Below are 22,390 nucleotides of genomic sequence, written 5' to 3' on the forward strand. Positions count from 1 at the left end.
TGATTAATAAGGGATAATCACAGAAGTGTGAAAATTATTTAACAATGCAAAAATGAATCTCATTAAAAATTTAATGAATGAATCACTGCTGATAGACCCTATTACAACTTAATGTTCGAGAGATTCAATGAAAATATTTAAGAGCTAATGCCTGCTGAAAGATTCACATAATCTCAATACAGTAATACCCTGCTTAATGCGGTTTCGCTTAGCGCGATTTCACGTATACGCGGTGCCTCGCCAGAGCCGAACTTTCACTTAACGCGGGTTTTTTCCACGTATACGCGCAGAGTGTCCGGCTCGAGACGCTATTTTTAGATTCGCCCCACCCGCCTGCCTGCCTGCTCTCGCCTCTCCCTCCTCCTCCCTCCCTCCCGCCTCCCTCCCGCCTGGGCAAGCCGAGCTGTAAGGTTGCGCAGTGTGTGTCTTCTACTAACGTAAGTGTTACACCTAACTTTTAGTTTTCCTAACCTAACCTTTATTTTTCCTAACTTGACCTTCATTTTTCCTAACCTAACCTCTTCTATATTACTTGTTTGTTCATACCATCATAAAGTTAAGATAAAATTTTTACTACAACATAGTTGTGTGTCGTCAAAAAGTGGAGTTTGGGGGTCGGGCCAGTTTCTATTGGAATTAATCCCATATGTTCTGTTGTTCACTTAGCGCGGTTTTCACTTAACACAGTACCCTGTGGGTTCTATTGACCGCGTTAAGCGGGGTACTACTGTATATGCATAAGTATTTTGTACATTTATCTGTTAACTTTTTGAGTTGTCTAGCAAGGTGTACTCTTGAGAGAACACATTGAAATGCAACTTTCTGTGCCTAAGAATTTGCAAACTTGACACATAAATGCACACGATACTCTTAATACAGTACAGTCCTGTACACAGCATCACTGTAAAAGCTGATATGCACCACATTTTGAGTAACATGGATGTAAGGTGTGTTTTTTTAATTTAAGCATACATTCACATTCTAATTAAAATTATCTTTATATTGTACCATTGTACCTGTTATTAGTGGATAACAGTTACGAAGAAAACCTTTTAACTATTATATTTGCCTCATACAAATACAAGGAGAGCGCCATGAACAAGGTAAATTTAACAATTGTATATATTAAATGTTCTGCAAAGACAATTTAATCACTCTGAAAAGCCTGGCTGATGAAAAATAAGAATTATGGAAATAAATGTGTTGGCATATTTGCAAAACAAAGAAAGGCAATCATGAGTCACATTTTGAATGTATAAAATTGACTGTATAGGCATAACAGGAAAGCTTCAAATCCTCCAAGCCACATATAATGCAATATCAGGTGACACCCAATATGACCATATGTAAGTTTCATTGTACAAATGCTGCTGTAGACCAATAGTTTTTATTCAGTGGGAAATTCAACATTTTCATATTTATGGGGAAATACTGGTACTGTACTGAACTTTTCTAATTTTCAAAGGTGAAATAAAAATGATGGAATTTGATGCATTCATGCAAAATATATTTGTACAAATCTGTGGATATTTTTCATTTCAATCTGACTCAAGTGTTACAAATAGTTGTGATTTTGCTCAATACCTTTTATCATCTTCTGAAATTTAATGTACAGTAGTACAGGTACTTCATAATTACTGGTAGGGTCAATCATTAGATTACAACATATAAAAAAAGTGTTACATCTTTAAATACTTATGTTTTCACTATGATACAACATCAATTCTCATTAAGATTTCAACAAAAAATTATAAGACAAAATTGGCTGTTGTAAAATTAATTGAATAATAATATCACTGGAATTTGTAATTCCTCATTTATTCACTTAAATTTGTACTGTATTATTCATAAATATATAAATGCAACAAGATACTACTTTGGCATGGCTAATGTAAATCTGTTTCTTGACTTGATTCGCAAGTCCACCTGATTTAGTTTCAGACAGCCAACATCACGCAAGCCATCTAGCTGAAAATTCTGCATGTTAATTTAACTTACTATAAAATTAAGGTAGTTCCCTTCAGCCTTTATTTACGTTAATACATTACACCAAAATTCACATAAAAATGTGAGGACTTATTTTCATAATGACCTCCAATATAATCTATCACAATACCATTGCCAGGCTTAGAACTTGAGTGGTTAGGACACCATGCCCTCTGATATGGGAATAATCCAAAATCATGACTACTTTCATTAGTTCCATATTCAGCTTATTAAAAAATAGATATCATTAAAATGATGTAGGAACAACCTGATGTCCATTAGAATCTCCAGAGTCAGGTCCAAACAAAGAGCACAATCCAATGTCTGTATCAGTATCATCAACACGAGGTTGTTTGGGACGAGGGTTTTTGAACATAGGTGGTAGATCATTCATATGGACTTCCTTCTTGAAAGCCTGTCCAACACTACGACCCACAATCTGAGAATAAATAATTTTATATTTTCAAAGCTAGGAAACCTATGCATTCCTTAAAAAATATGGAATATAAACCTTTCTAGAGGGGTAAAATCCAAACCCATGTCAGGATAATTTATTCAAGGGAACAAAGTTAAGACATTGAAGTAGATTTTAAACAAGAAAATATAATTCACAAATGCAGCAGAAGTAAACTAGGCAACACCATCATTGTTCCACTAAGTTTACTGGTTAAAAACTCGAGCAAATTCTTGAAATTAGTGGCTGAGAGTAACTCCTTAATTAGTGACAACTTTCCATCAAAACAAAGTCCCTAAAATGGCATTTAAGATGCCAATATGACCTCTCATCCAAGTCAGCCATACTAAAATTCTAAACATCAGCCATTCAGTTTCAATCAACTTTCTTTACATCAACTGGGATGAGGGAAGGCAGCCCACAGATGCTTAGTTTTTGGGTTCAGTCATAAAATGATGTTTCAGGAATAATCATTCATTTCTGCTGGCTTAATGGCCTCCATAAGGAACTTTTTGAAAAGGGAGCCAGAACTGAGCAATTTAGGATTTTTGTTAATTAGATAACCTTTCAAACTTAAAAAAATAAACACTTCACAAAGAAGCTACATTCATACCAGTCAACTGACTGCTGTACAGGAGTGCTTCAATTTATGTAACATTGATTTATGAAAATCATTTTTACAAAAATAAATTCATGGTATTTTCTGTAGCATCAGAGGATGCTCAGTTGCTGACACAGGCTATAGTTTACTGTACTGTAGTGCAGGCTAGTGTGTGGCAGTTTCTATGCTCATGTATTAATGGAAATTAAAAACTATGTTTTAATTGCATTTGTTTACATTGCTGGTGACAGGTTGCCAAATTAGACTCATCACTGTAGCTCTCACCCTGCTTGGTCTTAGCTCTGAGCTATTTTATTGTAATTTTTTAACTCATAATTTCAGGTAGATATACTGTACCTGTATATAATTGTCTTCACTTTTTTTAGTCTGTTACATGTACAAACATCTTTCACATGGAAAGTGCATAAAAAACACAAAAATAATTATCATAAAGCAAAAAACATGAAGAGAATAAAAAAAATTCCGTGCATGGGAATTAGCACACACATCGGGTGAGTGATGTGGGGATCTCAGCTGTTCGCAGTCTGCCGTGTCCCGCGTGTAGTGAGATGATTGCCAAATAGCAAAATGCAGTATTTTTTCTTTTATGTTCTTTATTCGTATTATTTTGATTAATTCCTCACATTTACTGTTGAATGAGGGTACAATACAGTAATACCATAAATGACCTCAAAGAAAGTGTTTTTCTTCTCCACGTCAAAAGCGTCACTGTGAAAACCACGCTGAACAGTAACTGTTTACTGAGTGCGTTGGCTGTGTCAGGTATGAAGCCAGCCAAGCTCCTTGAACTTTTGTGGAGTTTTTTTTTTTTGTTAAATGATATACTGTATATTTTGAAATTATTCATTTATTATTTATATGTAATATGAAGGTGCTAATGTATATTTATTTAAAAGTATGGCTAACAGACCACCAAATAAGAGGCATAAATTAATAACTGATCACCCCAAGCACCAACCACCTAAAGTTTTCCATAAATAGAATATATTCTACAATTTGATACTGTACTGTATTGTTTTATTAATGTTATTTTGAGTAATACATATGCTTAGAAGTATCGTCTCCCCCCCCCCCACAATTGCTTAAAAAGGTTTATTTTTACATTTGGGGGGAAAAATATTTTCATCGGAATGTTTCTCTCTTTAAATAATGGTATTCAATGGGAAAAATGGCTTCGATTTAGGAAAAATCAATATACGAAAAGTTTTTCAGGAACGTACCCCTGAAGCACTCCTGTGCCTCAAGACCTTTAAAATGTTATTGCAGTATATCCTTTTACAAAAAAATTTAGAACTGTCCTCAAAAACTTCCACATCATCTATAAGATGACGGTAAAGAACTTTATTCCTCAGAACATGCTGGACTATCTGAGCACTGATTCTGTCAGTATATACGAGTATGTCAACTCCAGACAATTACCAGATTAAAAACAGATCCAAAATCCAGACTGGAGTCAGAAGCAGATGCCTCTCCTCCACTCTGAGAAGTACACTATCAAGAGACTTTGTCATGAGATATAATGGTGTCAAATCTCCCCAGAATGACATTTGTAGACCCAGGAGAAATGGGTGTATCAGACCATTCTACGTGCTGTCAAGTACAGTATTCCATCATAAATCTGTCATTCAGATAGGTCAATGTAATGCAGTTCAAAGTGCTACAATCATGACTGACACTTCCATGCTATTCCTAGGGTGGAATAACCCCCATGTGTATAATACCCTAAATCTACAGGCTGTCGCACCTCTGGATTAAATCAAGCTTATCGTGTTAACTCATCTGAAAAATATTCAGTCCGAGAGATCAAATTTGTAAACGAAAAATTGGAAGACTATTTTCAAAATTATTCAAGTACATATTTACACCAAGATTATGGCCATTGTACATGCAGTGGAGGCATAAAAAATCCATATATATCAACAGTAATCTCTAGAAGCAATAAACTTAAAACATACCTCAATCACCAACTTCTTAAACACATCCTTCTTGATTTTCTCCACTTTGCTGTTCTTCACATTAGGATTTTGTGAAGGACTCTGCAGCTTCTCTTCAAAACGCTGGACATCATCAGCTGACACACCTGGGAGTCCTAGTAGTACCTGTTGAAGTTGTGAGAAGGTACAGTAATAAATACATTTAAATGAAAATGTTTACTTAAATACAGTAAAATAATTTATAACAGTGGCCAAAAGCAGAACATTTTAAGGTACCTCTCCCCTTGATTAAATAAAAAAAAATTTATTTCAACAAATCATAATATTTAAATGGCCACTACCCTAATACTGTACTAAAGAAGCAGTGTAATGTTTTCTCATAGCAGTACACTTACTGGAAACAAAGAGTCATCATTGGAACAGGTGATCCCTATGGACCTTAACCCTTTTGCTGCAATTCCTGCGCTTGCCATTCTATTCTGGCTACCGCCAGATGATTTTATTTTGGCTTAGGGTAACCTCCCATAGCCAAAGGGTTAAACCAGATAGCAATTTAAGTGGTTCAACAACTATGTATGAAGAACATAAGTATAAGTGTTGGTTGCAATACTCTCAACAGAGCATTATCTATTGATTGTGCGGACACCATTTGTTGCCAAACTGGTGAACAGAAAGATAGCACCATGACTATTAGATTGTAAATTTACACTGGCATTAAATTGAGATTTGTTGTTCTACTGTCAGTGTTTACCTGCAAAACCAAACACAGTATCATGGCTAACAGGACTTTTTGAGAAAATAATTCATATCCCTTGAAGTTTGAAATATTTGTTTGTATAAATAAAAATTTTACCTTCAAAATAGGCACAAAAATTGCACAAATTCAGAAGGTATACACAACATTGATAGTCTTCAAAACATTCTCCCTGTAAAAAAAAATGCAAACTAAATATTGGTGGATAAAACAAAAAAAATATTTAAACATACCTCTCTGATGTTGGGAAAATGAGGTCTAAACATCTCATATGTGGCCAATCCAAGTGAGAGAAGAGCACTCTGGTTAGCATCATGCTGACCATGTGTGTTAAGCCCCTGTAACACTGCAAGCATCACTTGTCTCACAGCCTCAGGACTCAAGTGTTGGCCCTCCCCAACAAGCCAACGTAGAACCTGACCCACCACTCCTACAGATTTCAAGCAAGCCCCACTGTCCTGCCACCACAACACTCTGAAAACACAAGAAATGCATCTGAAGAATAACAGTTTTCCTTAGGACTGGAAATAAATACGCTGAACTACTACTATACTACTACTGTATTTCTTATTTTGTTTTACAACCTTTCAGTTGAATTCTAAGTTATATTTCCATTTTCAATTATGTAATCAATTCAACTCATAATTCTCCATTAGTAACAAATTATTTTCCTTACATAAATACCCTTAATTTCTTTGTTTTACATTTGAGGCTCTGCCTTTCAAACCAGTCTTATCGGCACAAAACTTTAAATGTGGTTTACGGTATTAAATTGTAGATGAAAACACCTGGCATAAGCCAGTTGAGGAGCCAGAAGACCTTCATATAATAATGGGAAAAATATGGGGTGAATAATCTCAGATTAATGTAGAATGCAGAGTAGTTGCCAAGCTTATGCTCTGAGTCTGCCAGCCTATCATATAGGCTGGTGGCATGTGTGCATGTCACATGACCACACTCGGTCAATCACCATGACGCATCTCCCTGCTCTGCCCTTGTTTGGTAATATTTGTTGGAGTTTTTATACATACCTTCATTGTTATGCAGTGTTATAATTGCATTAATTATGGATCCAAATGTTAACCCAGGTACCTCAGGTTTTGTTTTACTTCACCATTGGTTGCAACAAAATGACCCTAGAACACAGGCCAAAGCTTTACAGAATCTTGGCTTGGCCTAGAAGTGCATGAATACAGTACGTACACACAAACACATGGGGCTATGAAGATTGGGCCACCCTATACAGTGAAATCTTAGTGCTTAAGTGTTAATGTTTGTATCATTGTTTTGGAATGATTATTATAAAATGTGTGACATCTGTTTATTCTTTAGTACAAAACACACTGAAATCTTTTTAAGTAGTATTAACGTTCATACTATTAAGCGATTTGGAATTAAAACTGTACAGTACTGCTAACAATCAATAAACGGAATCAGGGTCCAACAAAACTGAAGCCACAACTGATTGTTAAGTACCATTTTTCATATTTGAGGAGCTCAGAACTGAAGTAGGACAAGCACCGGTATGCCAGAAAACAATTTGTATGTCTTTCACTATAGCAATGTTAGCATTTCCACGCTAACTTGGCCCATAAGCCACGCCCATCTTCTATAAAAATAGCCGATTGGTTCATCGAAAATGTTTGTGAAGCAGTCCATCTATTCAAACTAAATATGTTCACAATTGATAAGGATGCAACTCATTTTTTCCATGATTTAATCAAAGCCTTTTAAGTCACACAAGCAAATCTCTCTAACCACTTGTGTTTATTTTGCGTAAGTCAAATAAACTATTAAAAGTTGTACCCCCATAGTGAAGGGGCTAATTATCTTTTCTGAAAACACTCTTTTGGTAACCATTTTGAATGGATACTTCATTAAAATTGTAATTTATTATATACATCCCAGATCAGAAGATTCTGTCAAGACTCACTTGAGAAGAGTGGTTACTATGGCTTGGCAGATGGTATCACATCCTAAAACTAGTTGACCTAATTCAGATAAAGTCTCCTGAGCAGATGTAACAGTAGGCATAGGCACCTCCATTTCTGCCTCCATACCATCAGCATTGTCCTGCCATCCTCCACGGGGACCTCCTATTAACACAACTTTTAATAACTGAAAAAGATGATATCACAATTATACATATATCATACAGTATTTCTATGAAACTTGTCCACCTTTTGCAACAAAAAGGAGTTTCAACATATGGTGGAAAGTATTACATAGATGAAAAGCACATGTTGCAATGATTCAGTTTGTATATTGGTTTGCTATTCATATTCATAAGCAAATCAATTTCCGATAATTCAAAGGAAATAAAAGTATTTTAACCTATTTGAAACTGAAAAGCCACTTACATCAACATATTCCCGAGTTAACATACGAATGAGCAGGTCTTCTAACATCTCCTGAGTGTCTGTGTTTTCCTCCTCATAAGAACCACTTTCTATTAAGCTCGTCAGGTGGCCCCATCGGGTGCTTAATCTTTCCAACACTGTAGGAAGTAAGTTATCTTAACAATTCTATCATTTCAACTACAGTAGCTGTATATTAAAAACTTAATGTCCTGAATAAAGATGGAGGACTGAAACATGATATCCCATTTTATATGTGGAAGGGACAAGTGACCTATGAAATACTTCCATTGAAACACCCACTGTGCGTGCTTACCATGGTTGAGGACTTCACATATTAGCCTTTTAGTAATGTTCTTATAGTTCAGTGGAAATATAGTGCAAAAAACCTAAGCCTGGTGGTTGTTTAAAAAGTCAGTCAGGCTTAGGTTCACAGAATTTAAACCTTTAAATAAGTTAAATCATATCCTAAAATGCCCAGCTATAAATATGCAAACTTAAAATCCCATCAGGGGAGGGAAATAAACCACTTGTCTCATTTTCTTGTCTATAAAATGAGATTTCATGCTTCGACTACACAACCCCTCCTTAGTAAAACATGTCATGCAATTGATTAAATACAAGGAGACAGATGTTCCCCCTGGTTAAAGTATCAACTCTTAAATCTTATCTCACTCTAATACACTCCCTAGAAAAATGGAGAACCCAGCTTGATGATGATGTATCCTCATATAGAACTTCTGACATTTACGAGATTTTACTGTATCCACTAACTAAATGTAAAATACATGAACTAATAATGGAAGCAGTTTGATGGCAGTAAATATGCTGCAGACAGTCAGTTCTTATATGGCATTAGACAATTTAAACGAACAGAATAATAATGCACCACCCTCGCCATCGCCACCTCCTGCCCCCCACCCAACTCGCGCAGTCCGCCAATACAACAAAATTCAGCCCATAAGAGCCCGCACCGATAGATATAAGAACAGCACCATCCCATCTATTGTTAAAATAATAAACAACTCCTGATTTATGTACTGTACAGCCCTGTAAATGTATTCAATGCATATTATATCATTATATGCTGATAACCACAAGGAAAGAAGAAAACACGAAGTTCCCAAGCGCTTTCATGTAATTCACATCTTCAGGGGTGAGTACAGACACCATGAATGGTACTCTAAAGTACAAATTTCAATATAATAAATTAAGACCACAAGAACTACAGATTTTTTTTTTCCCACCACTTATCAGCTTACTAGACGTCTAGGCACTCTATCCAGTGTTGGTACTGCAGGAAACTGGAGAACGGGAAACCTGTGATGTTTGTTAGGGTCACACTGGATAACACCCTTCTCACGTGTGTCCGGGCCAAGGCTCGAACCCTTGACATAATGGTGAGAGTTACGCATGTTATCTCTGTACCACCAACTCCCCTAATGATTTATGCAACAGAAACTGCTCATTAAAATTTGATTAAAAAAAGATATATTACATTCGATAAGCTTAACAACATAAGCTAGGAAATCCTACTCACTGTAAGGGCAGAGATGATTGAGGATGGGAAGCAACACTGCCTGGTAGCACTGAGGAGGACACCACTGGACGAATGGCTTGAGGAAGGTGCGGATGATGGGTCGTAGACGGTAATCAGGGATGAGATGCAAGTTTGCCAAGGAAGAATGTATCAGGTAATCGGATAGGTGCGGATGCTGGTAAAACTGCAATCCTAGGGACACTCCTGCATTGCCCAAGATGTGATAGCAATTGTCATGCATCATGGAGAGGAAAAACTGCATTCGCTCTAGAGGCTGCTGAACCTTGCAATTTAGAAAACATAGATATCAAGTTACAATCTTACCCCAAAAAATAAAATTTTTATAAATTTCCTCTTCCTACATTCATCAAACTGTTTACCTATCCGAGCAAGTCATTAGGCCTCATGAGAAAAATATCTACCTTACTCCAGCAATTTCTACATGCTGATTCATTTAACTACTGCATAAGAATAATTAAGGAAATAAGAGCAAAAGTACTTGGTCTTAAGAGTAATTTGTAAACCCTAATGCATACTAATAGCACCTTGATTATTATTGGTTAAAAATAAAACATTTAAGCTTATTACCTTGGGAGAGTCAATACAGGGATCCGCAACATTTGAAGTCGCAAGTCCTAATATATTGTTCTTCTCAGTTTCTGGAAGGTTATGGGCCTTGGCATACCCTGGTGAAACACTGGCCAATGCTTCAGTGTGCCAAAGACTATTGAAGAGTCGTAAAAGACAAAACAGTTGGTGGAAGAGGGGCATCACATGGGGTGTGGCAGGATTACGACACACTATCAATCCATTTTCTGTGCGTTCCAGGACAAATCCCCCATGTTCTGCCTTATCAGTGTCCGAGGGAAACTCTGATCGCTTTATCACAGCTAAAGTTAAATTAACACAGTATATTATTTGAGCTCTGTTTTGGCCATTAACATCATTCTCACTGGGCTCTACTGGAGCCTTATCCAGGCCTACAAATGACATGAAATCTAATGGGGAGCTAAATGGCTGCTTCATGTCAATCCAGATCACAGACACATGACTCAAAACTTTGCTAATAAAACAACTTTGTTTATCAAAATTATAAAAGTGATTGTTAATTATCATAAGAGCTTCATATAAAGTCACTTTTTCCATCTGTGAAAGTTCTAGTGGATTGTGACTCAAACTATCTACAACACCATTGATAAAGTCAAATGCTTCAAGAAGTATGTCTGGGTAGCCACGAGCAATCTTTACCATTAGGGAGCATCCATGGCGCCGTACATTTTTCACTGCTCTACTTCGCGAATCTTTGGTTTGTCCAGGCAAAGAGAAAGTTAAGGCAGAGAAGATCTTATTTAGAACATCTGGCAGTACAGTGGGTACAAGCCTTATGAAAACAAATAGACCTGAGATACAGGAAAGCAAGGTGGAAAGTATGAGTGGATCAGTTGTTTCGTAGGATAAACAGAGGCGCAACAGCTGTAGGCCACTTTCTGCTGTGGGTTTGCATCCATTACTCTGCATCACGCGACTCATTACACTCTCCACTACCTGATGGTAAAATTAAAAGATTTAAGAATATAATATAAAAAAGCAACTAAGATTAGTTTTAGTTTAACAAATTTATTGACAAAGCTTGGAGTACAGTTTGCCTATTCTGAGTAATTCAGTCAGGTCTTGACACTGATGGTGGTAAGACCTGACTGAGAAGAGATGAGGGAGGGTTTTCTCCACAAAAATAGACTAACCATGAAAATATTTGCAGTTCTTAATTTTCTTATCATAATACCCATTCTATATCTTCATTAACTCCCACTACTACAGACTCTACCTCCAGCAATTATTTTCTTTAAATAAAAGTGATCTGTGATGCTCTTAACCCTCTCACGTACACAAAATTTTTATGTTTCTGTGACCACAACTAAAGTCATATGGGTCCACTCACATGAAGTCTGGTCATCTTCATTTTGCAGCCAATCTATAACACTTCTTTTTTTCTTTGCATGATATACAGTATACATCACTGGCTTCATTATTGTTTTAACTTAAACATAACCAGAAAAAAATAAGATGAGAAAAAGAAATTTTTTTTTTTACTCCGAATAAAGAAAAAAAATGGTGTTCCCAGCATCTTATCTCGGTATTATCATACAGTAGTTATGAGAGGAATTTTATGAACTTTGCAACAGTGGCTTTAGAACTTTTATATGATTAATTGTGAGGAGGGTGGGAGAGGATATAAAGGAACCAACCAGCACGGCTGACAGGAGGTAACTGATGGACAGCGGAACTCCACCCACGTTTTGATACTTTCTGGAAACTTCACTTGCAAAATCATTCAGTCATCAATGGCGCACAAAAATTTTACACAATTATCTCGAAAACTTTTTTGTGGAGTGAATTTTTTTATTTTTAATGATGCAATTCCCATCACCTATGCACATAGTGCTACCCAATGATTTGTGATGTGCGAGAGGATTAAAAATCCTTTGTTATTCAATGATTACTGTACACAGAAATATAAAACAATAGACTGCAATATATTTTCTGAGGGAAATATAAAATCAGCACATTTGGCCAAGTATTATATGGAGGATAACAAAAGAAAAACTCTGTTAAACAACTGATGTCCAATTTACCTGAGATAATGCATCCCATTCCAGGTATGATGGTGAGAAGAGATTACAAAGCTGTTTTTCTGAGCAGCTGCCGGTGTCAATGGCCTTCTTAACGTGACGTATGAGCCACTCTTCTACATACGCGTACATGGTCTCCGGTGCCAGTAGCGAGGCAGACTTAATGATATCTAGGGTCTCAGCACGTACCTGGTAAAAAAAATTAAAAAAAATTTAGTCTTAAGGAATCATTTTATTCATTTCTTATTCTTAATGATTTCATTTTCAGTACATTAGTGCAATGTACCATATATGAACAAAAAGGATCAAATAAAAAATTACACTGCATTAAAAACAAATAATTATTCAGATACAAAATGATAATTATACAAGTATTCTGTCAAACATGCAAGGTCTGAGTCTTGAAAGCACTATGCTTCAATTTATATTCCCCATTCTACAAAATCCTACAAAGTGTCTGGAAAATATCTTGAAGTGTTCTCTTATAAGCATTCTTTGAGATTAATAATAACTTATACAAAAAGTCTTAAAGTCAAATGTCCAATCTATAGATTTTTTTACGATCTTCTCCTGAAAGCTTCTTTCAGTGCACCTTTCTTTACCCATCCCACAACTTCATATTTTGCACCCTATGTCATTCGAAATAACCTGTATACTTTACTATTTCTTACCTCTTCACTCTGGTAACCCCAGATGGAGCCCTCATTTAATTTATTACTATAACTTGAAATTTAGGGCAATCTACTCAATCCTAAGTCTATGCTTCAGCGTTCTATGTTAACAGAAGAAGTACAGCATAGCATTGTATCTAAGTTCCTACTTTACTTTGAAGCTTAGAATCCTTTCTCTGCTGATATTTCCCAGTTTCCTTCTCCCATGTCCTGTTCTCTCCCTATTTTTACCCACCATATCGATCTTATTTAACATCTTAACATATGTTACAAACCTTATAAAAAAAGTGTGAATATTCCTCGTCACTATCAAAGTCAAGACGTGAATACTGACAGCTCTCTGAATCATTCTTGGAGGGATATCCATGCTTCATCACCTGTGAATACACAAATTAAAATAACCATTCTCAAAAATAGATGACAAGATATGCAACAATCACTCACAAAAACCCGAGATACTCATCAGTTTAGTCCCTGCTGAGACAAACCAATTTAACATACCTTCCGAGACACAATTGTTATCAAAGATGGTAATATAGCTTGCAGTGTTTCACTCTTTGGAACATACTCATGACGGAATAACTGCCCCCAAAGGCCATTAGTAAAGTTGTAGATGTGGAGACTTGGGTGACGGGTGAAGGCCAACATTGCATCTAAATATACACGGAAGTTTGGGGGCTCATTTACACCAGCCTCTTTACCCCACAGTGCACACAGTTGGGAACCAAGGGCAGTCAGCACCTGTAACCAATTTTAAATCACATAAACAGACAGGGAAAAACAACAACAGAAATTAAAAGAATACAATGTTGTATGCACTGTTTCACTACTGAATAAATAATTGTTTCACTTAAAGGTCATACTATTCAACATTCTTGGGTGTTCATATACAGTATAAGTACAGAAAAAAGAATCAAGTGACTCTTTGAGTAAATCGTGCAGCTGATGGGTGATGCTAACAATCCAGAGAAAACAACAGATTATTCTAAGACAGAACTTCCACTTGATGAGTATCATTAATATGAATCCTTACCTGTGTGAGTGTTTTAAGAAATCTATAGTTGTGTTCACTAAGAGTACCCATCACTGCCTGATCAGCTGCATTAAACACAGCTGACATGAGTTCTTCTCCAAATAATAGCAACAAAGGACGTCGCTCATCAGGTTTGCCTTTGCGACTCACAATCTGTATAATATATACATGTACATATACAGGTATACCATTTAATGAAACAAAAACAAAAATACTTTCAAATTTATGTTATAAAGTTGATTTTATTCACCCATAACATCTTTGTACAGTATCATGATCATACAAGATACAACTCTTCTAAACAATTTACTGGCTCATGCATACTGGAATAAATACAGGGAAACCTCACTAATAATTCAAAATAAAATATTCCAAGATAAAAAATCTTACCTGCAAAAGGCACTCTGCGGCTTCCATTTTGAGATTATCCTGGCTGAGTAAGAAACACAGAGACTGTAAGAGTTTACCATTCTCTGAGAAGATGTACTGCATTGACACCCACTCAACATACACAGTCAATGTCATCAGCACCACCTGCAACAGAGAACATGGACATCAGTTCCACAACCCTCTAAGGAAAGCAAAAAAGGAAAGACAGGAGCATGATAGAACTGATTAATGCAACAGAGTACTGCATTACAACCCTAAAAAATAGATGCACATATACCATATTTTGACAAATATAAGCTGCACTATTTTTTCAAAAGAAAAAATGGCAAAAGTGAGGATGCGGCTTACTATAAGACACAAATTTTAATAACTAACCATATGTGTTACTGTTATTCGTTGTGCACTCTAGAACCACCTCTAACCAGTCCCCATCACCATTACTTCCTCACCCTAAGTCAAAATTACCATCATTACCATCATTGGTGAAACCCTCAAAGTAGTAATAAAACATGAAATCATTTGCCGATATTAACTTGACCATAATTGTTTTTTTTTTTTTTTTTTTCATAATAAAATGAGATTATTATACTTGTATGGTAGATTTAGGAGGGTAAATGTGTAAATTTCTGTATATTAGAAGATGAACATAGGTACATTTCCGTTATTGAAGTCTAGGAAGCGGACAGTTAGACAATTCCTATCATTTTAAGACATGTATCCTAATTTTATGCAATTGGAACACAGAGGAATTAGAAAAAGTTGTTGATTTACCACATACATTAAATAATATATCATCAAGCCTAGTGTTGACAGGTTTACAGGCATACCTTGTTACACAAATGATCGATATCCAAACTTTTGCTTATCGAAAAATTTTATTCTTACATCTTTTTTTTTACTTTCCAAAAGCGATATTCGCTTATGCGAAAAATTACCCCATTTAAAATTTAAATTTTGCACACCCAGGAGTCACCTGGGGTGGCCATCTCGAAGAGTTGCACAGGAATGTATTTTTACTCAGAGCATATCACCCCCCCTTCCCTCAGCTCACGTCTACTCATAGGCCATTCGCTTACTGTACTATTGAAGTGCAGTGCTCCCTCTATATGTAATGACATCCAAGCATTGTGATGATTCCTCGGCTACTCCCACCATTGACAAGAGACTCCATAAGCCTGTGATAATCGAAAACAAATTTGAAATAAACAAGCATCATGAACACGGGAAGGCCAAAGCAAGATCAGGAGAGACTTGCTTCTCATAAGATACTGTATACAGTCTCTCCTCGACTTAAGACAACCCGGACATACGACGGCCATGGTCGTATTAAATATTTTTCACATTACTTATTTTCGAGTCCCGACGTAAGTGATCGCGCTGTGTACTGACAAAACTTTCGTTTGTAATTCCCTTTAAAATGGCTGGCAAGCGTAAAAGTGAGATTTCTCGTGGTGCTGAGAAGAAAAAGAGACACCCATTTTAGAATTTCTATGTATTATTTTCGCCTTTTAGATTTACGACCTGGTCGTCGGGACGGAACCCCGTCGTATGTCGAGGAGAGACTGTACTGTACAGGCCCCCCCAAGTTCACAGATTTTTATTTTGCGATCCTCTATTATTCGCGGATGACACCCTGGATGTATCCAAGAATGTCTGTGGGTAGTTTTAAAGTTGCCGACATTTTTGTAGCTGGGACAGGGAGCCATTCGTTCTAAAGACAGTAATTTCCTTTACCTGTATTGTAAATATATGTGTGTGTGTGTGTAGATACACACACAAAAAAAAACATACAAATAAATAATAATGGGAAAATCCTCTCGCAAATAATCATAAACAAATTTATTAAAAATGTGGGTCTACCCTCAAGTCCGTGCTTTATTACTTTATTAATAAAGCAATGACTTGAGGGAAGACTGTCACATTTTTCATAAATTTGTTTCTGATTATTATTTGTGAGAGTATTTTCCCATTACAGTACTTGTATATTATTTATTTGTATGTGTTTTGTGTGTGTGTCTACACACACACACATATATACAATACAGGTAAAAGAAATAATTGTCCTAAAGGTAAACACATAAAAGGAATATACATTTCCTTGTACACAAGTAAAAATGTACCCCTCCCCCCCGGTTCACAAATCTTATTCGCATATTTGGCGATTCGCAGCCATTTTGAGAACCCAACCCCCGTGAATTTGGGGGGCCCCCTGTACTGTACAGTATACATATTTGATTTAATTTATAATTTTTTAGGTTCAATATTGTAGGGATTTTGTTGGTAATGAACCAAAATAATCTTTATGTATAACAGTGTGTTTTTTGTTATTTGTGAACAGATTTTTGTTTATATTTAGGTACAGGATAATGTTTTTGTTTTTTCGTTGAGGAACCGAATCCTATTTTCCCATTTATTTTGTTATTCGCTATCTGAAACTTCGATAACCACATAGTTTTCAAGGAACATAACCCCTTTGGGTAGTGAGGGATACCTGTATGTACTCCCATTAAAAGCACCAATATAATCTGAAAGAGACATCTAGCACACAAGGTTATGGCCCGGGCCATCAACTGTAAACTATAATAATTTGCATGTTCAAGCATTGTTCCTTCTTCTTTCAGTAATGAAAGCTTTTGTTAAACAACCCACCCACCCCATGTCTTTGTATGTAATAAGTCATTTTTGTCTAATGTATATTTTCAGCCTTCGGACTGCCGAACTTTTTCAATAAACCGTTAATTATTATTATTATTATTATTATGACAGGTGCCCATACAAAATTATGTAAAAGAAAATAATATTCAAATTACAGTATGACAAAAATTTTAATACCTTGAAAACTAATTTGCACTGTTGGACATGCTTTTCTCTCTCTGTAAATCATACCTGCATAACTCGGCAATGTTGATGTGCAGTCTGAGAATCTTGTTGGTTAATTTTGGTTTCATATTGCGTAAAATTCTCTTCCAACAGAGAAAGGAAGAACCCAAACATACTTTCCATATTAGCCGTCATTGCCTGATAAAGATCACGTCGCCGTTGGTTGGATTCTAGGTTCTGTTGCAAACAAATTTCAGTATCAACTTGTGGATATGGTTGGCATTTTCTGGTGTACAGTATATTGCTGCTAAAAGAACATAAGGGAATGAGGAATTTCAGTTTTGAATGAAAGCAAAATATAGAGTAAAGCATAAAACAATAAGCGATTGATAATTTTAAACTGCTTGAGAATGTGAGTCTTAACACCAGGTGGGCTATGTATGGCATTAACCGAAGATAGTACAATAATTAATACAATATTGGGCATGCATTTGCTCTTAAGGACACTGAATAATTATACAAAGTGCCTAAATACCAATAATGTCCTTCTCTTTCACCTGCAATGTAGCCACATCTTCAGCAATTCGCAAGAAAACAAACAATACTAATTCCGTTTGAGTGGGTCCACGTTTAGAAAGTAAATGTAGTTCTTCAAGGAGGCCAGGCCACTGCTGAGGCCATTCACGCTTCATCATCTCCACAACAAGTCGGGACACCTGAAACACAGCAACATTGTTGCAATAATGATTCTTGATAAATGGTCTTGTTTCTTAACAATTAATACATTTTTGGTGAAGAATTAGTGTGAAGTACAGCTTGGAGTTGACAGCCAATATTGAAGAAAATCACAGCAAAAATAGTGTATATTAGTGAAAATTGTAGCAGTAAAGTTTGAAAAAGGGAGATGTGTGGATCAACTGTTTGTAATAAAGAGCAGGAGTGACGAATTTCTAGACAGGCTTATACGGAAAATGAAGGTGAATTAAAATAAAGTGGGGAATCATCCTTGTGACAGAAGATAAAAGTTATGAAAAGTCAAAAGCATATTTTAAGAAAACTTAAGACTAGCAAAACTGATCTGAACTGCACAAGAGCTTCAAGAAACTACACATGAAGAATGGACAATCACCATAATGTAATGATTAACATATAAAAGTTCAACAAACCTTATCCTTAACATAAAGGTGTTCAGAGAGTAGATCTAATGTCCCTTCAGCTACCAACTGCATTGTACTCTCCTAAAGGGAATAAAGTATCAATAATCAGATAATAATAATTCAAAATATAAATACTAAAAGTATAATATTTTCTGTGATCATAGTGTAAATACTACAACCCGTAAATGAAACGAAACAACACAAGCATTGTCTTAACTACCGTAGTCTATTATGAACAAACAACGGAACTAACCTTAATGTAAACTTTTTGCTGGACGGATAGATCATTCCACTTATACTTTATAACATGTTCAAGCAACTGTAGTCCCAAATGGCGAACCACTGGCTCTTTGTCACGGTGAGCGAGGTGAAAGCCACATCCCACAGCCAACTCGCTCTCCTCCTTTACCTGTAGAAATAAGATGATTAATATAGTTTTTGACTCTTGCCAACTTTTAACCGGTGCAATACAAGATGGCCAAATTCAAATGCCCCATTGTGGGTTGATAACCTGTGCCCGAGTGGACTATTCCCCGTAAAAAAAAAAAATAAATAAATAAATAAATAAATAAAAATTGATGTAACAAAATTATTTTTGTATACAAGATGATATTGTGGCTGTTTTTGCATGAATTGTGTTTCAAGAGAAAACTGCCACAATATCATCTTGAATACAAAAATGTGCTGAAGTTGCTGTTTTTTCGTATGTATGGAAATGTATGAACAAAATGATCAGCACATAAACAATGAAGATGGCACGACCAGGAGACAGCATGTCAACATATACTATAGCTGCTGTATAGTGTTTGGGATGAAAATAATCACAATAATAACCGACAAACTGCCAAACCTCGTCCTTTTATGGGGTTTTCATGAGGTAAGAAAAAGTTAATTTTCTCTAGAAAAATTTCCTTACGTTCCTGGTTAACGTGCGATATACTATTATCAAGTATTATCTGACTTGGTTTGAAACCGCTATGGATACTGACTTACCTTCTCTAGGAGATTATATGATGCAAGCCTGACAGCATGTGTGACTTTAGGATCTAGGGTGGTGTTGACAGCCTGAGCTAGTTGACCTGCCACATCTATCACCTGCGGGGGAACCTCCATCCTGCCTTACTGCCGCCAAACAACTACCACACCCCATACAATCTGCAAAACAGACCAAAAGACAATATATTGTTATGATAGCACAGAGTGAGAGCTCATCCAAGACCAGACTTGGCCAACATTGACAGGTACAGATACAATGAGCCAGTATATGCCCAACACTTCCCAACAGTGAACAGGAGAGACATGACCCATCCCAATAAGTGGCAAAGAGGACTAAGTAAAGCAGAAATATCTGCTCTTTTTTTAAATGAACCAACCAATCCAAATCTTTTCAACCCAGATAGATAAATTTATTTGGGATTCAGTAAAATCATTATAGTCTAGATTGATACTGCATGTACCGTCACATAGTGCATTTTTTTCATACAATGGTAAATGGTGCTACTATAGCATGCGGTTTACAAATATATCTTAACCTAACCTAACCTAAATACCTAGTTGACCGCACACTTACCTAACATGCTTTAGGGTTTTTTTTACTTACTGATTTCAAAAGATAATTTTAATGATTTTCACTAAATAAAATCATAATGGCAAAACTGCCATCTCAGCAATTACTGTCGGCATAAAGGAATACCAGAGGAGTAGAGATTGATAAACTAGTAATCAATTTGACTTATCCAGAAAGGAAGTAGTATAAAACAATATAAATGTAATTAATTGATGCCCTAATCTTACCGCCAATTATTAAACTCAATATAAGAGAACATTTAATCTGGCATTTAAATTGTCCTATACTCTCTGGGTTTCAACACTACATTCGACACTCCATTTTAACTGCTGAACCATAAACAGCACAAGATTCCAGTGGAACTGTTTTAAAAATGTCATGACTGAGACACTTCCATAACGTTGTAATTATAGTACTGTGTATCAACGTATATTACGATTTTCAACACGTACAGAATGTGTTGATACTCGGCGACGGACCTCCAGTGAGGGTTCTGTATAAGCGATCATTGATCAATAGTAAACTATCGTATTGGTATAAGTGTCCAATAACCTCTTGTATGTCATACAGTAATATCATAATAGGCTCTATAATATCTTGTATGAAAACTGCAATATTGTTAATTACCTAAATTGAAAAGATTACAATTGTTTATACAATTCCAATAGGACATAAAATTCATCCGTTTAATATTTTACAGAATACTTCTTAACACCTTTTTAATATCATCATATTCCAGTTATTGATCATTATGTAAGTAAAATCGTTCAAGCAATTCTCACACACACATTCCCCTGTTGCTTAGAAGAGATTGTTAGGAATACAGTAATTATCGTGCACATACCTGTTGTTAGCCTGCTTGAACTGTCAACAAAACAAATCCGAGTGGCGGGTTATTTAAACTTTATATATATATATATATATATATATATATATATATATATATATATATATATATATATATATATATATATATATATTTTTTGCTATTTTTTATCAGCTTACTATACATTCGGCTAGTTGGTCTATCCATTGTTAGTACAGGAGGAAACTGGTTAATTCCCCTTCTCAAATGAGTCCGGGTGTAGGCTCGAACCCTTGATATGGTAGTGAGAGATACGCGCGTTACAGCTTTACCACCAATATCCCATCATCTCATTTTGTAATAAATAGTCTAATGTAGACTAAATGCAATAAATATAATAAATGTACTAGGGCCTGGTCATCAGGTCCATCTCAAGCATTTGGTCAGTTGCAGGGAAGTGAGGACAGAGTGGTTAAGAGAGGCAAATAACTTGTAATACCACAATACGGTCATACATCAAGTTCGGTAAAAATTAAATAAATAAAAAAATTACAGTATATATATATATATATATATATATATATATATATATATATATATATATATATATATATATATATATATATATATATTAACTTTAATTCATGCTGAAAACACCATAGATAGACCAAGATTTGTCCTCAGCCTATTTTCCTTCAAGATTAACCATCCTAAATCTGCCTGGAGAGGGGGGTAAAATTTCATAGTTAATCTTCAGGTGAAATAAGCTGGGGTTCGACCTTCGTTAGACTATCCTGTCTCAGTAATCTTTGGTTTGTTTTCCAGTCATTATAAGTATGAGCTTTGTATTGATAAAAGAAACCACTGGGAAAAAAAGTTCTGAAATTCAGTCATAAGTAACAAAAAAAAATTGTGGTGCTGCTTGCCTGCAGTCTACAAGATATTTAGGTTTGGTTAGGTCAAGTTAGGTAAAGTTAGGTAAGGTAAAGTTAGGCAAAATTAAGTTAGGTTTAGTCAGACTAGAAACATTAGGTCAGGTAAGGTTAGGTTAGGTTAGGTTAAGTTAGGTTAGATTAGGTTAAACTTGACTAAAGATATCTTTGTAGACCGCACGCTATAGTAGCACCAAAACTGTAATGATGTACGATTTGAAAAAATTTATTTTTTTTTTAGTGTGTTTATGAATACCAGTATCTCACATGTTGACAAAACCTGTGTTGTGTATACTTTAAGACATGTTACCTTACCTAGGCCAGGACAACGGGTCGTGAGCTCAATTCTCTTTTGACTGGACTTTAATTTGCGATTCTTATTTGATCTCACTTTGCTCACTAATGCATAAATATTAATTTGTTGCTTATATAGTGCTCACAGACAGCGGCCTATCCTAGTGTAGGTGTAGCTGCACCATACGCCATAGTTAACCAACCCTAGGCAAGGCTTTCGTCCTTCCCTCGACCATCCGCCTTCCAACTTCTTCTTTCAGTTTGAGCCTTTATGTGTAAACCTATTCGTCAGTGGCGTATATATGTTCATGGAAAGGGAGGGGGGCAAGTCTCATAAGTCTCAAGATAAAGTTATGTAAAAGGACTCCCTTTTTATTTTTCATTCACTCTTTTTAGCAAGCATATTTTATTTACATAACAGTTAAATAAGCAGATATACAGTAG

The 22,390-nt window shown here is 35.7% G+C and overlaps 1 protein-coding gene across 5 annotated transcripts; it reads right to left on the reverse strand.

Annotated features, from left to right (window-relative positions):
• Nucleotides 1-1,483: 1,483 nt before the first annotated feature.
• Nucleotides 1,484-20,436, reverse strand: LOC121862853 (exportin-5-like). Of its 5 annotated transcripts, none has more exons than XM_042361176.1 (18): nucleotides 20,368-20,436; nucleotides 19,342-19,503; nucleotides 18,602-18,757; nucleotides 18,358-18,429; nucleotides 17,749-17,907; nucleotides 17,258-17,428; nucleotides 14,372-14,515; nucleotides 13,982-14,134; nucleotides 13,450-13,689; nucleotides 13,224-13,325; nucleotides 12,281-12,466; nucleotides 10,236-11,192; nucleotides 9,648-9,930; nucleotides 8,111-8,247; nucleotides 7,684-7,868; nucleotides 5,984-6,224; nucleotides 5,018-5,161; nucleotides 1,484-2,425 (listed from the first exon to the last, which is right to left on the reverse strand). In XM_042361176.1, exons 2-18 carry the CDS (start codon nucleotides 19,459-19,461, stop codon nucleotides 2,234-2,236), a joined length of 3,642 nt encoding a protein of 1,213 aa, XP_042217110.1. In that variant the 5' UTR covers nucleotides 19,462-19,503; nucleotides 20,368-20,436; the 3' UTR covers nucleotides 1,484-2,233. The 5 variants fall into 5 exon arrangements, with proteins under 5 accessions (XP_042217110.1, XP_042217114.1, XP_042217112.1 ...); XM_042361180.1 differs by having other exon boundaries at nucleotides 20,352-20,368; XM_042361178.1 differs by lacking the exon at nucleotides 20,368-20,436 and adding an exon at nucleotides 20,143-20,345.
• Between the last annotated feature and the right edge of the window lie 1,954 nt (nucleotides 20,437-22,390).

Source organism: Homarus americanus, unplaced genomic scaffold (assembly GCF_018991925.1).
Source record: "Homarus americanus isolate GMGI-L3 unplaced genomic scaffold, GMGI_Hamer_2.0 scaffold24922, whole genome shotgun sequence".
NCBI lineage: Eukaryota > Metazoa > Arthropoda > Malacostraca > Decapoda > Nephropidae > Homarus > Homarus americanus.

Excerpts from the sequence above, each read along its gene's own strand:
- LOC121862853 (XM_042361176.1), bottom strand. The coding sequence starts at position 19,461 with ATGGAGGTTCCCCCGCAGGTGATAGATGTGGCAGGTCAACTAGCTCAG. Across the intron at positions 13,690-13,981 it reads TTCTTAAAACACTCACACAG|GTGCTGACTGCCCTTGGTTC; the intron begins GTAAGGATTCAT and ends AATTGGTTACAG. Across the intron at positions 9,931-10,235 it reads CCTGTATTGACTCTCCCAAG|GTTCAGCAGCCTCTAGAGCG; the intron begins GTAATAAGCTTA and ends CTAAATTGCAAG.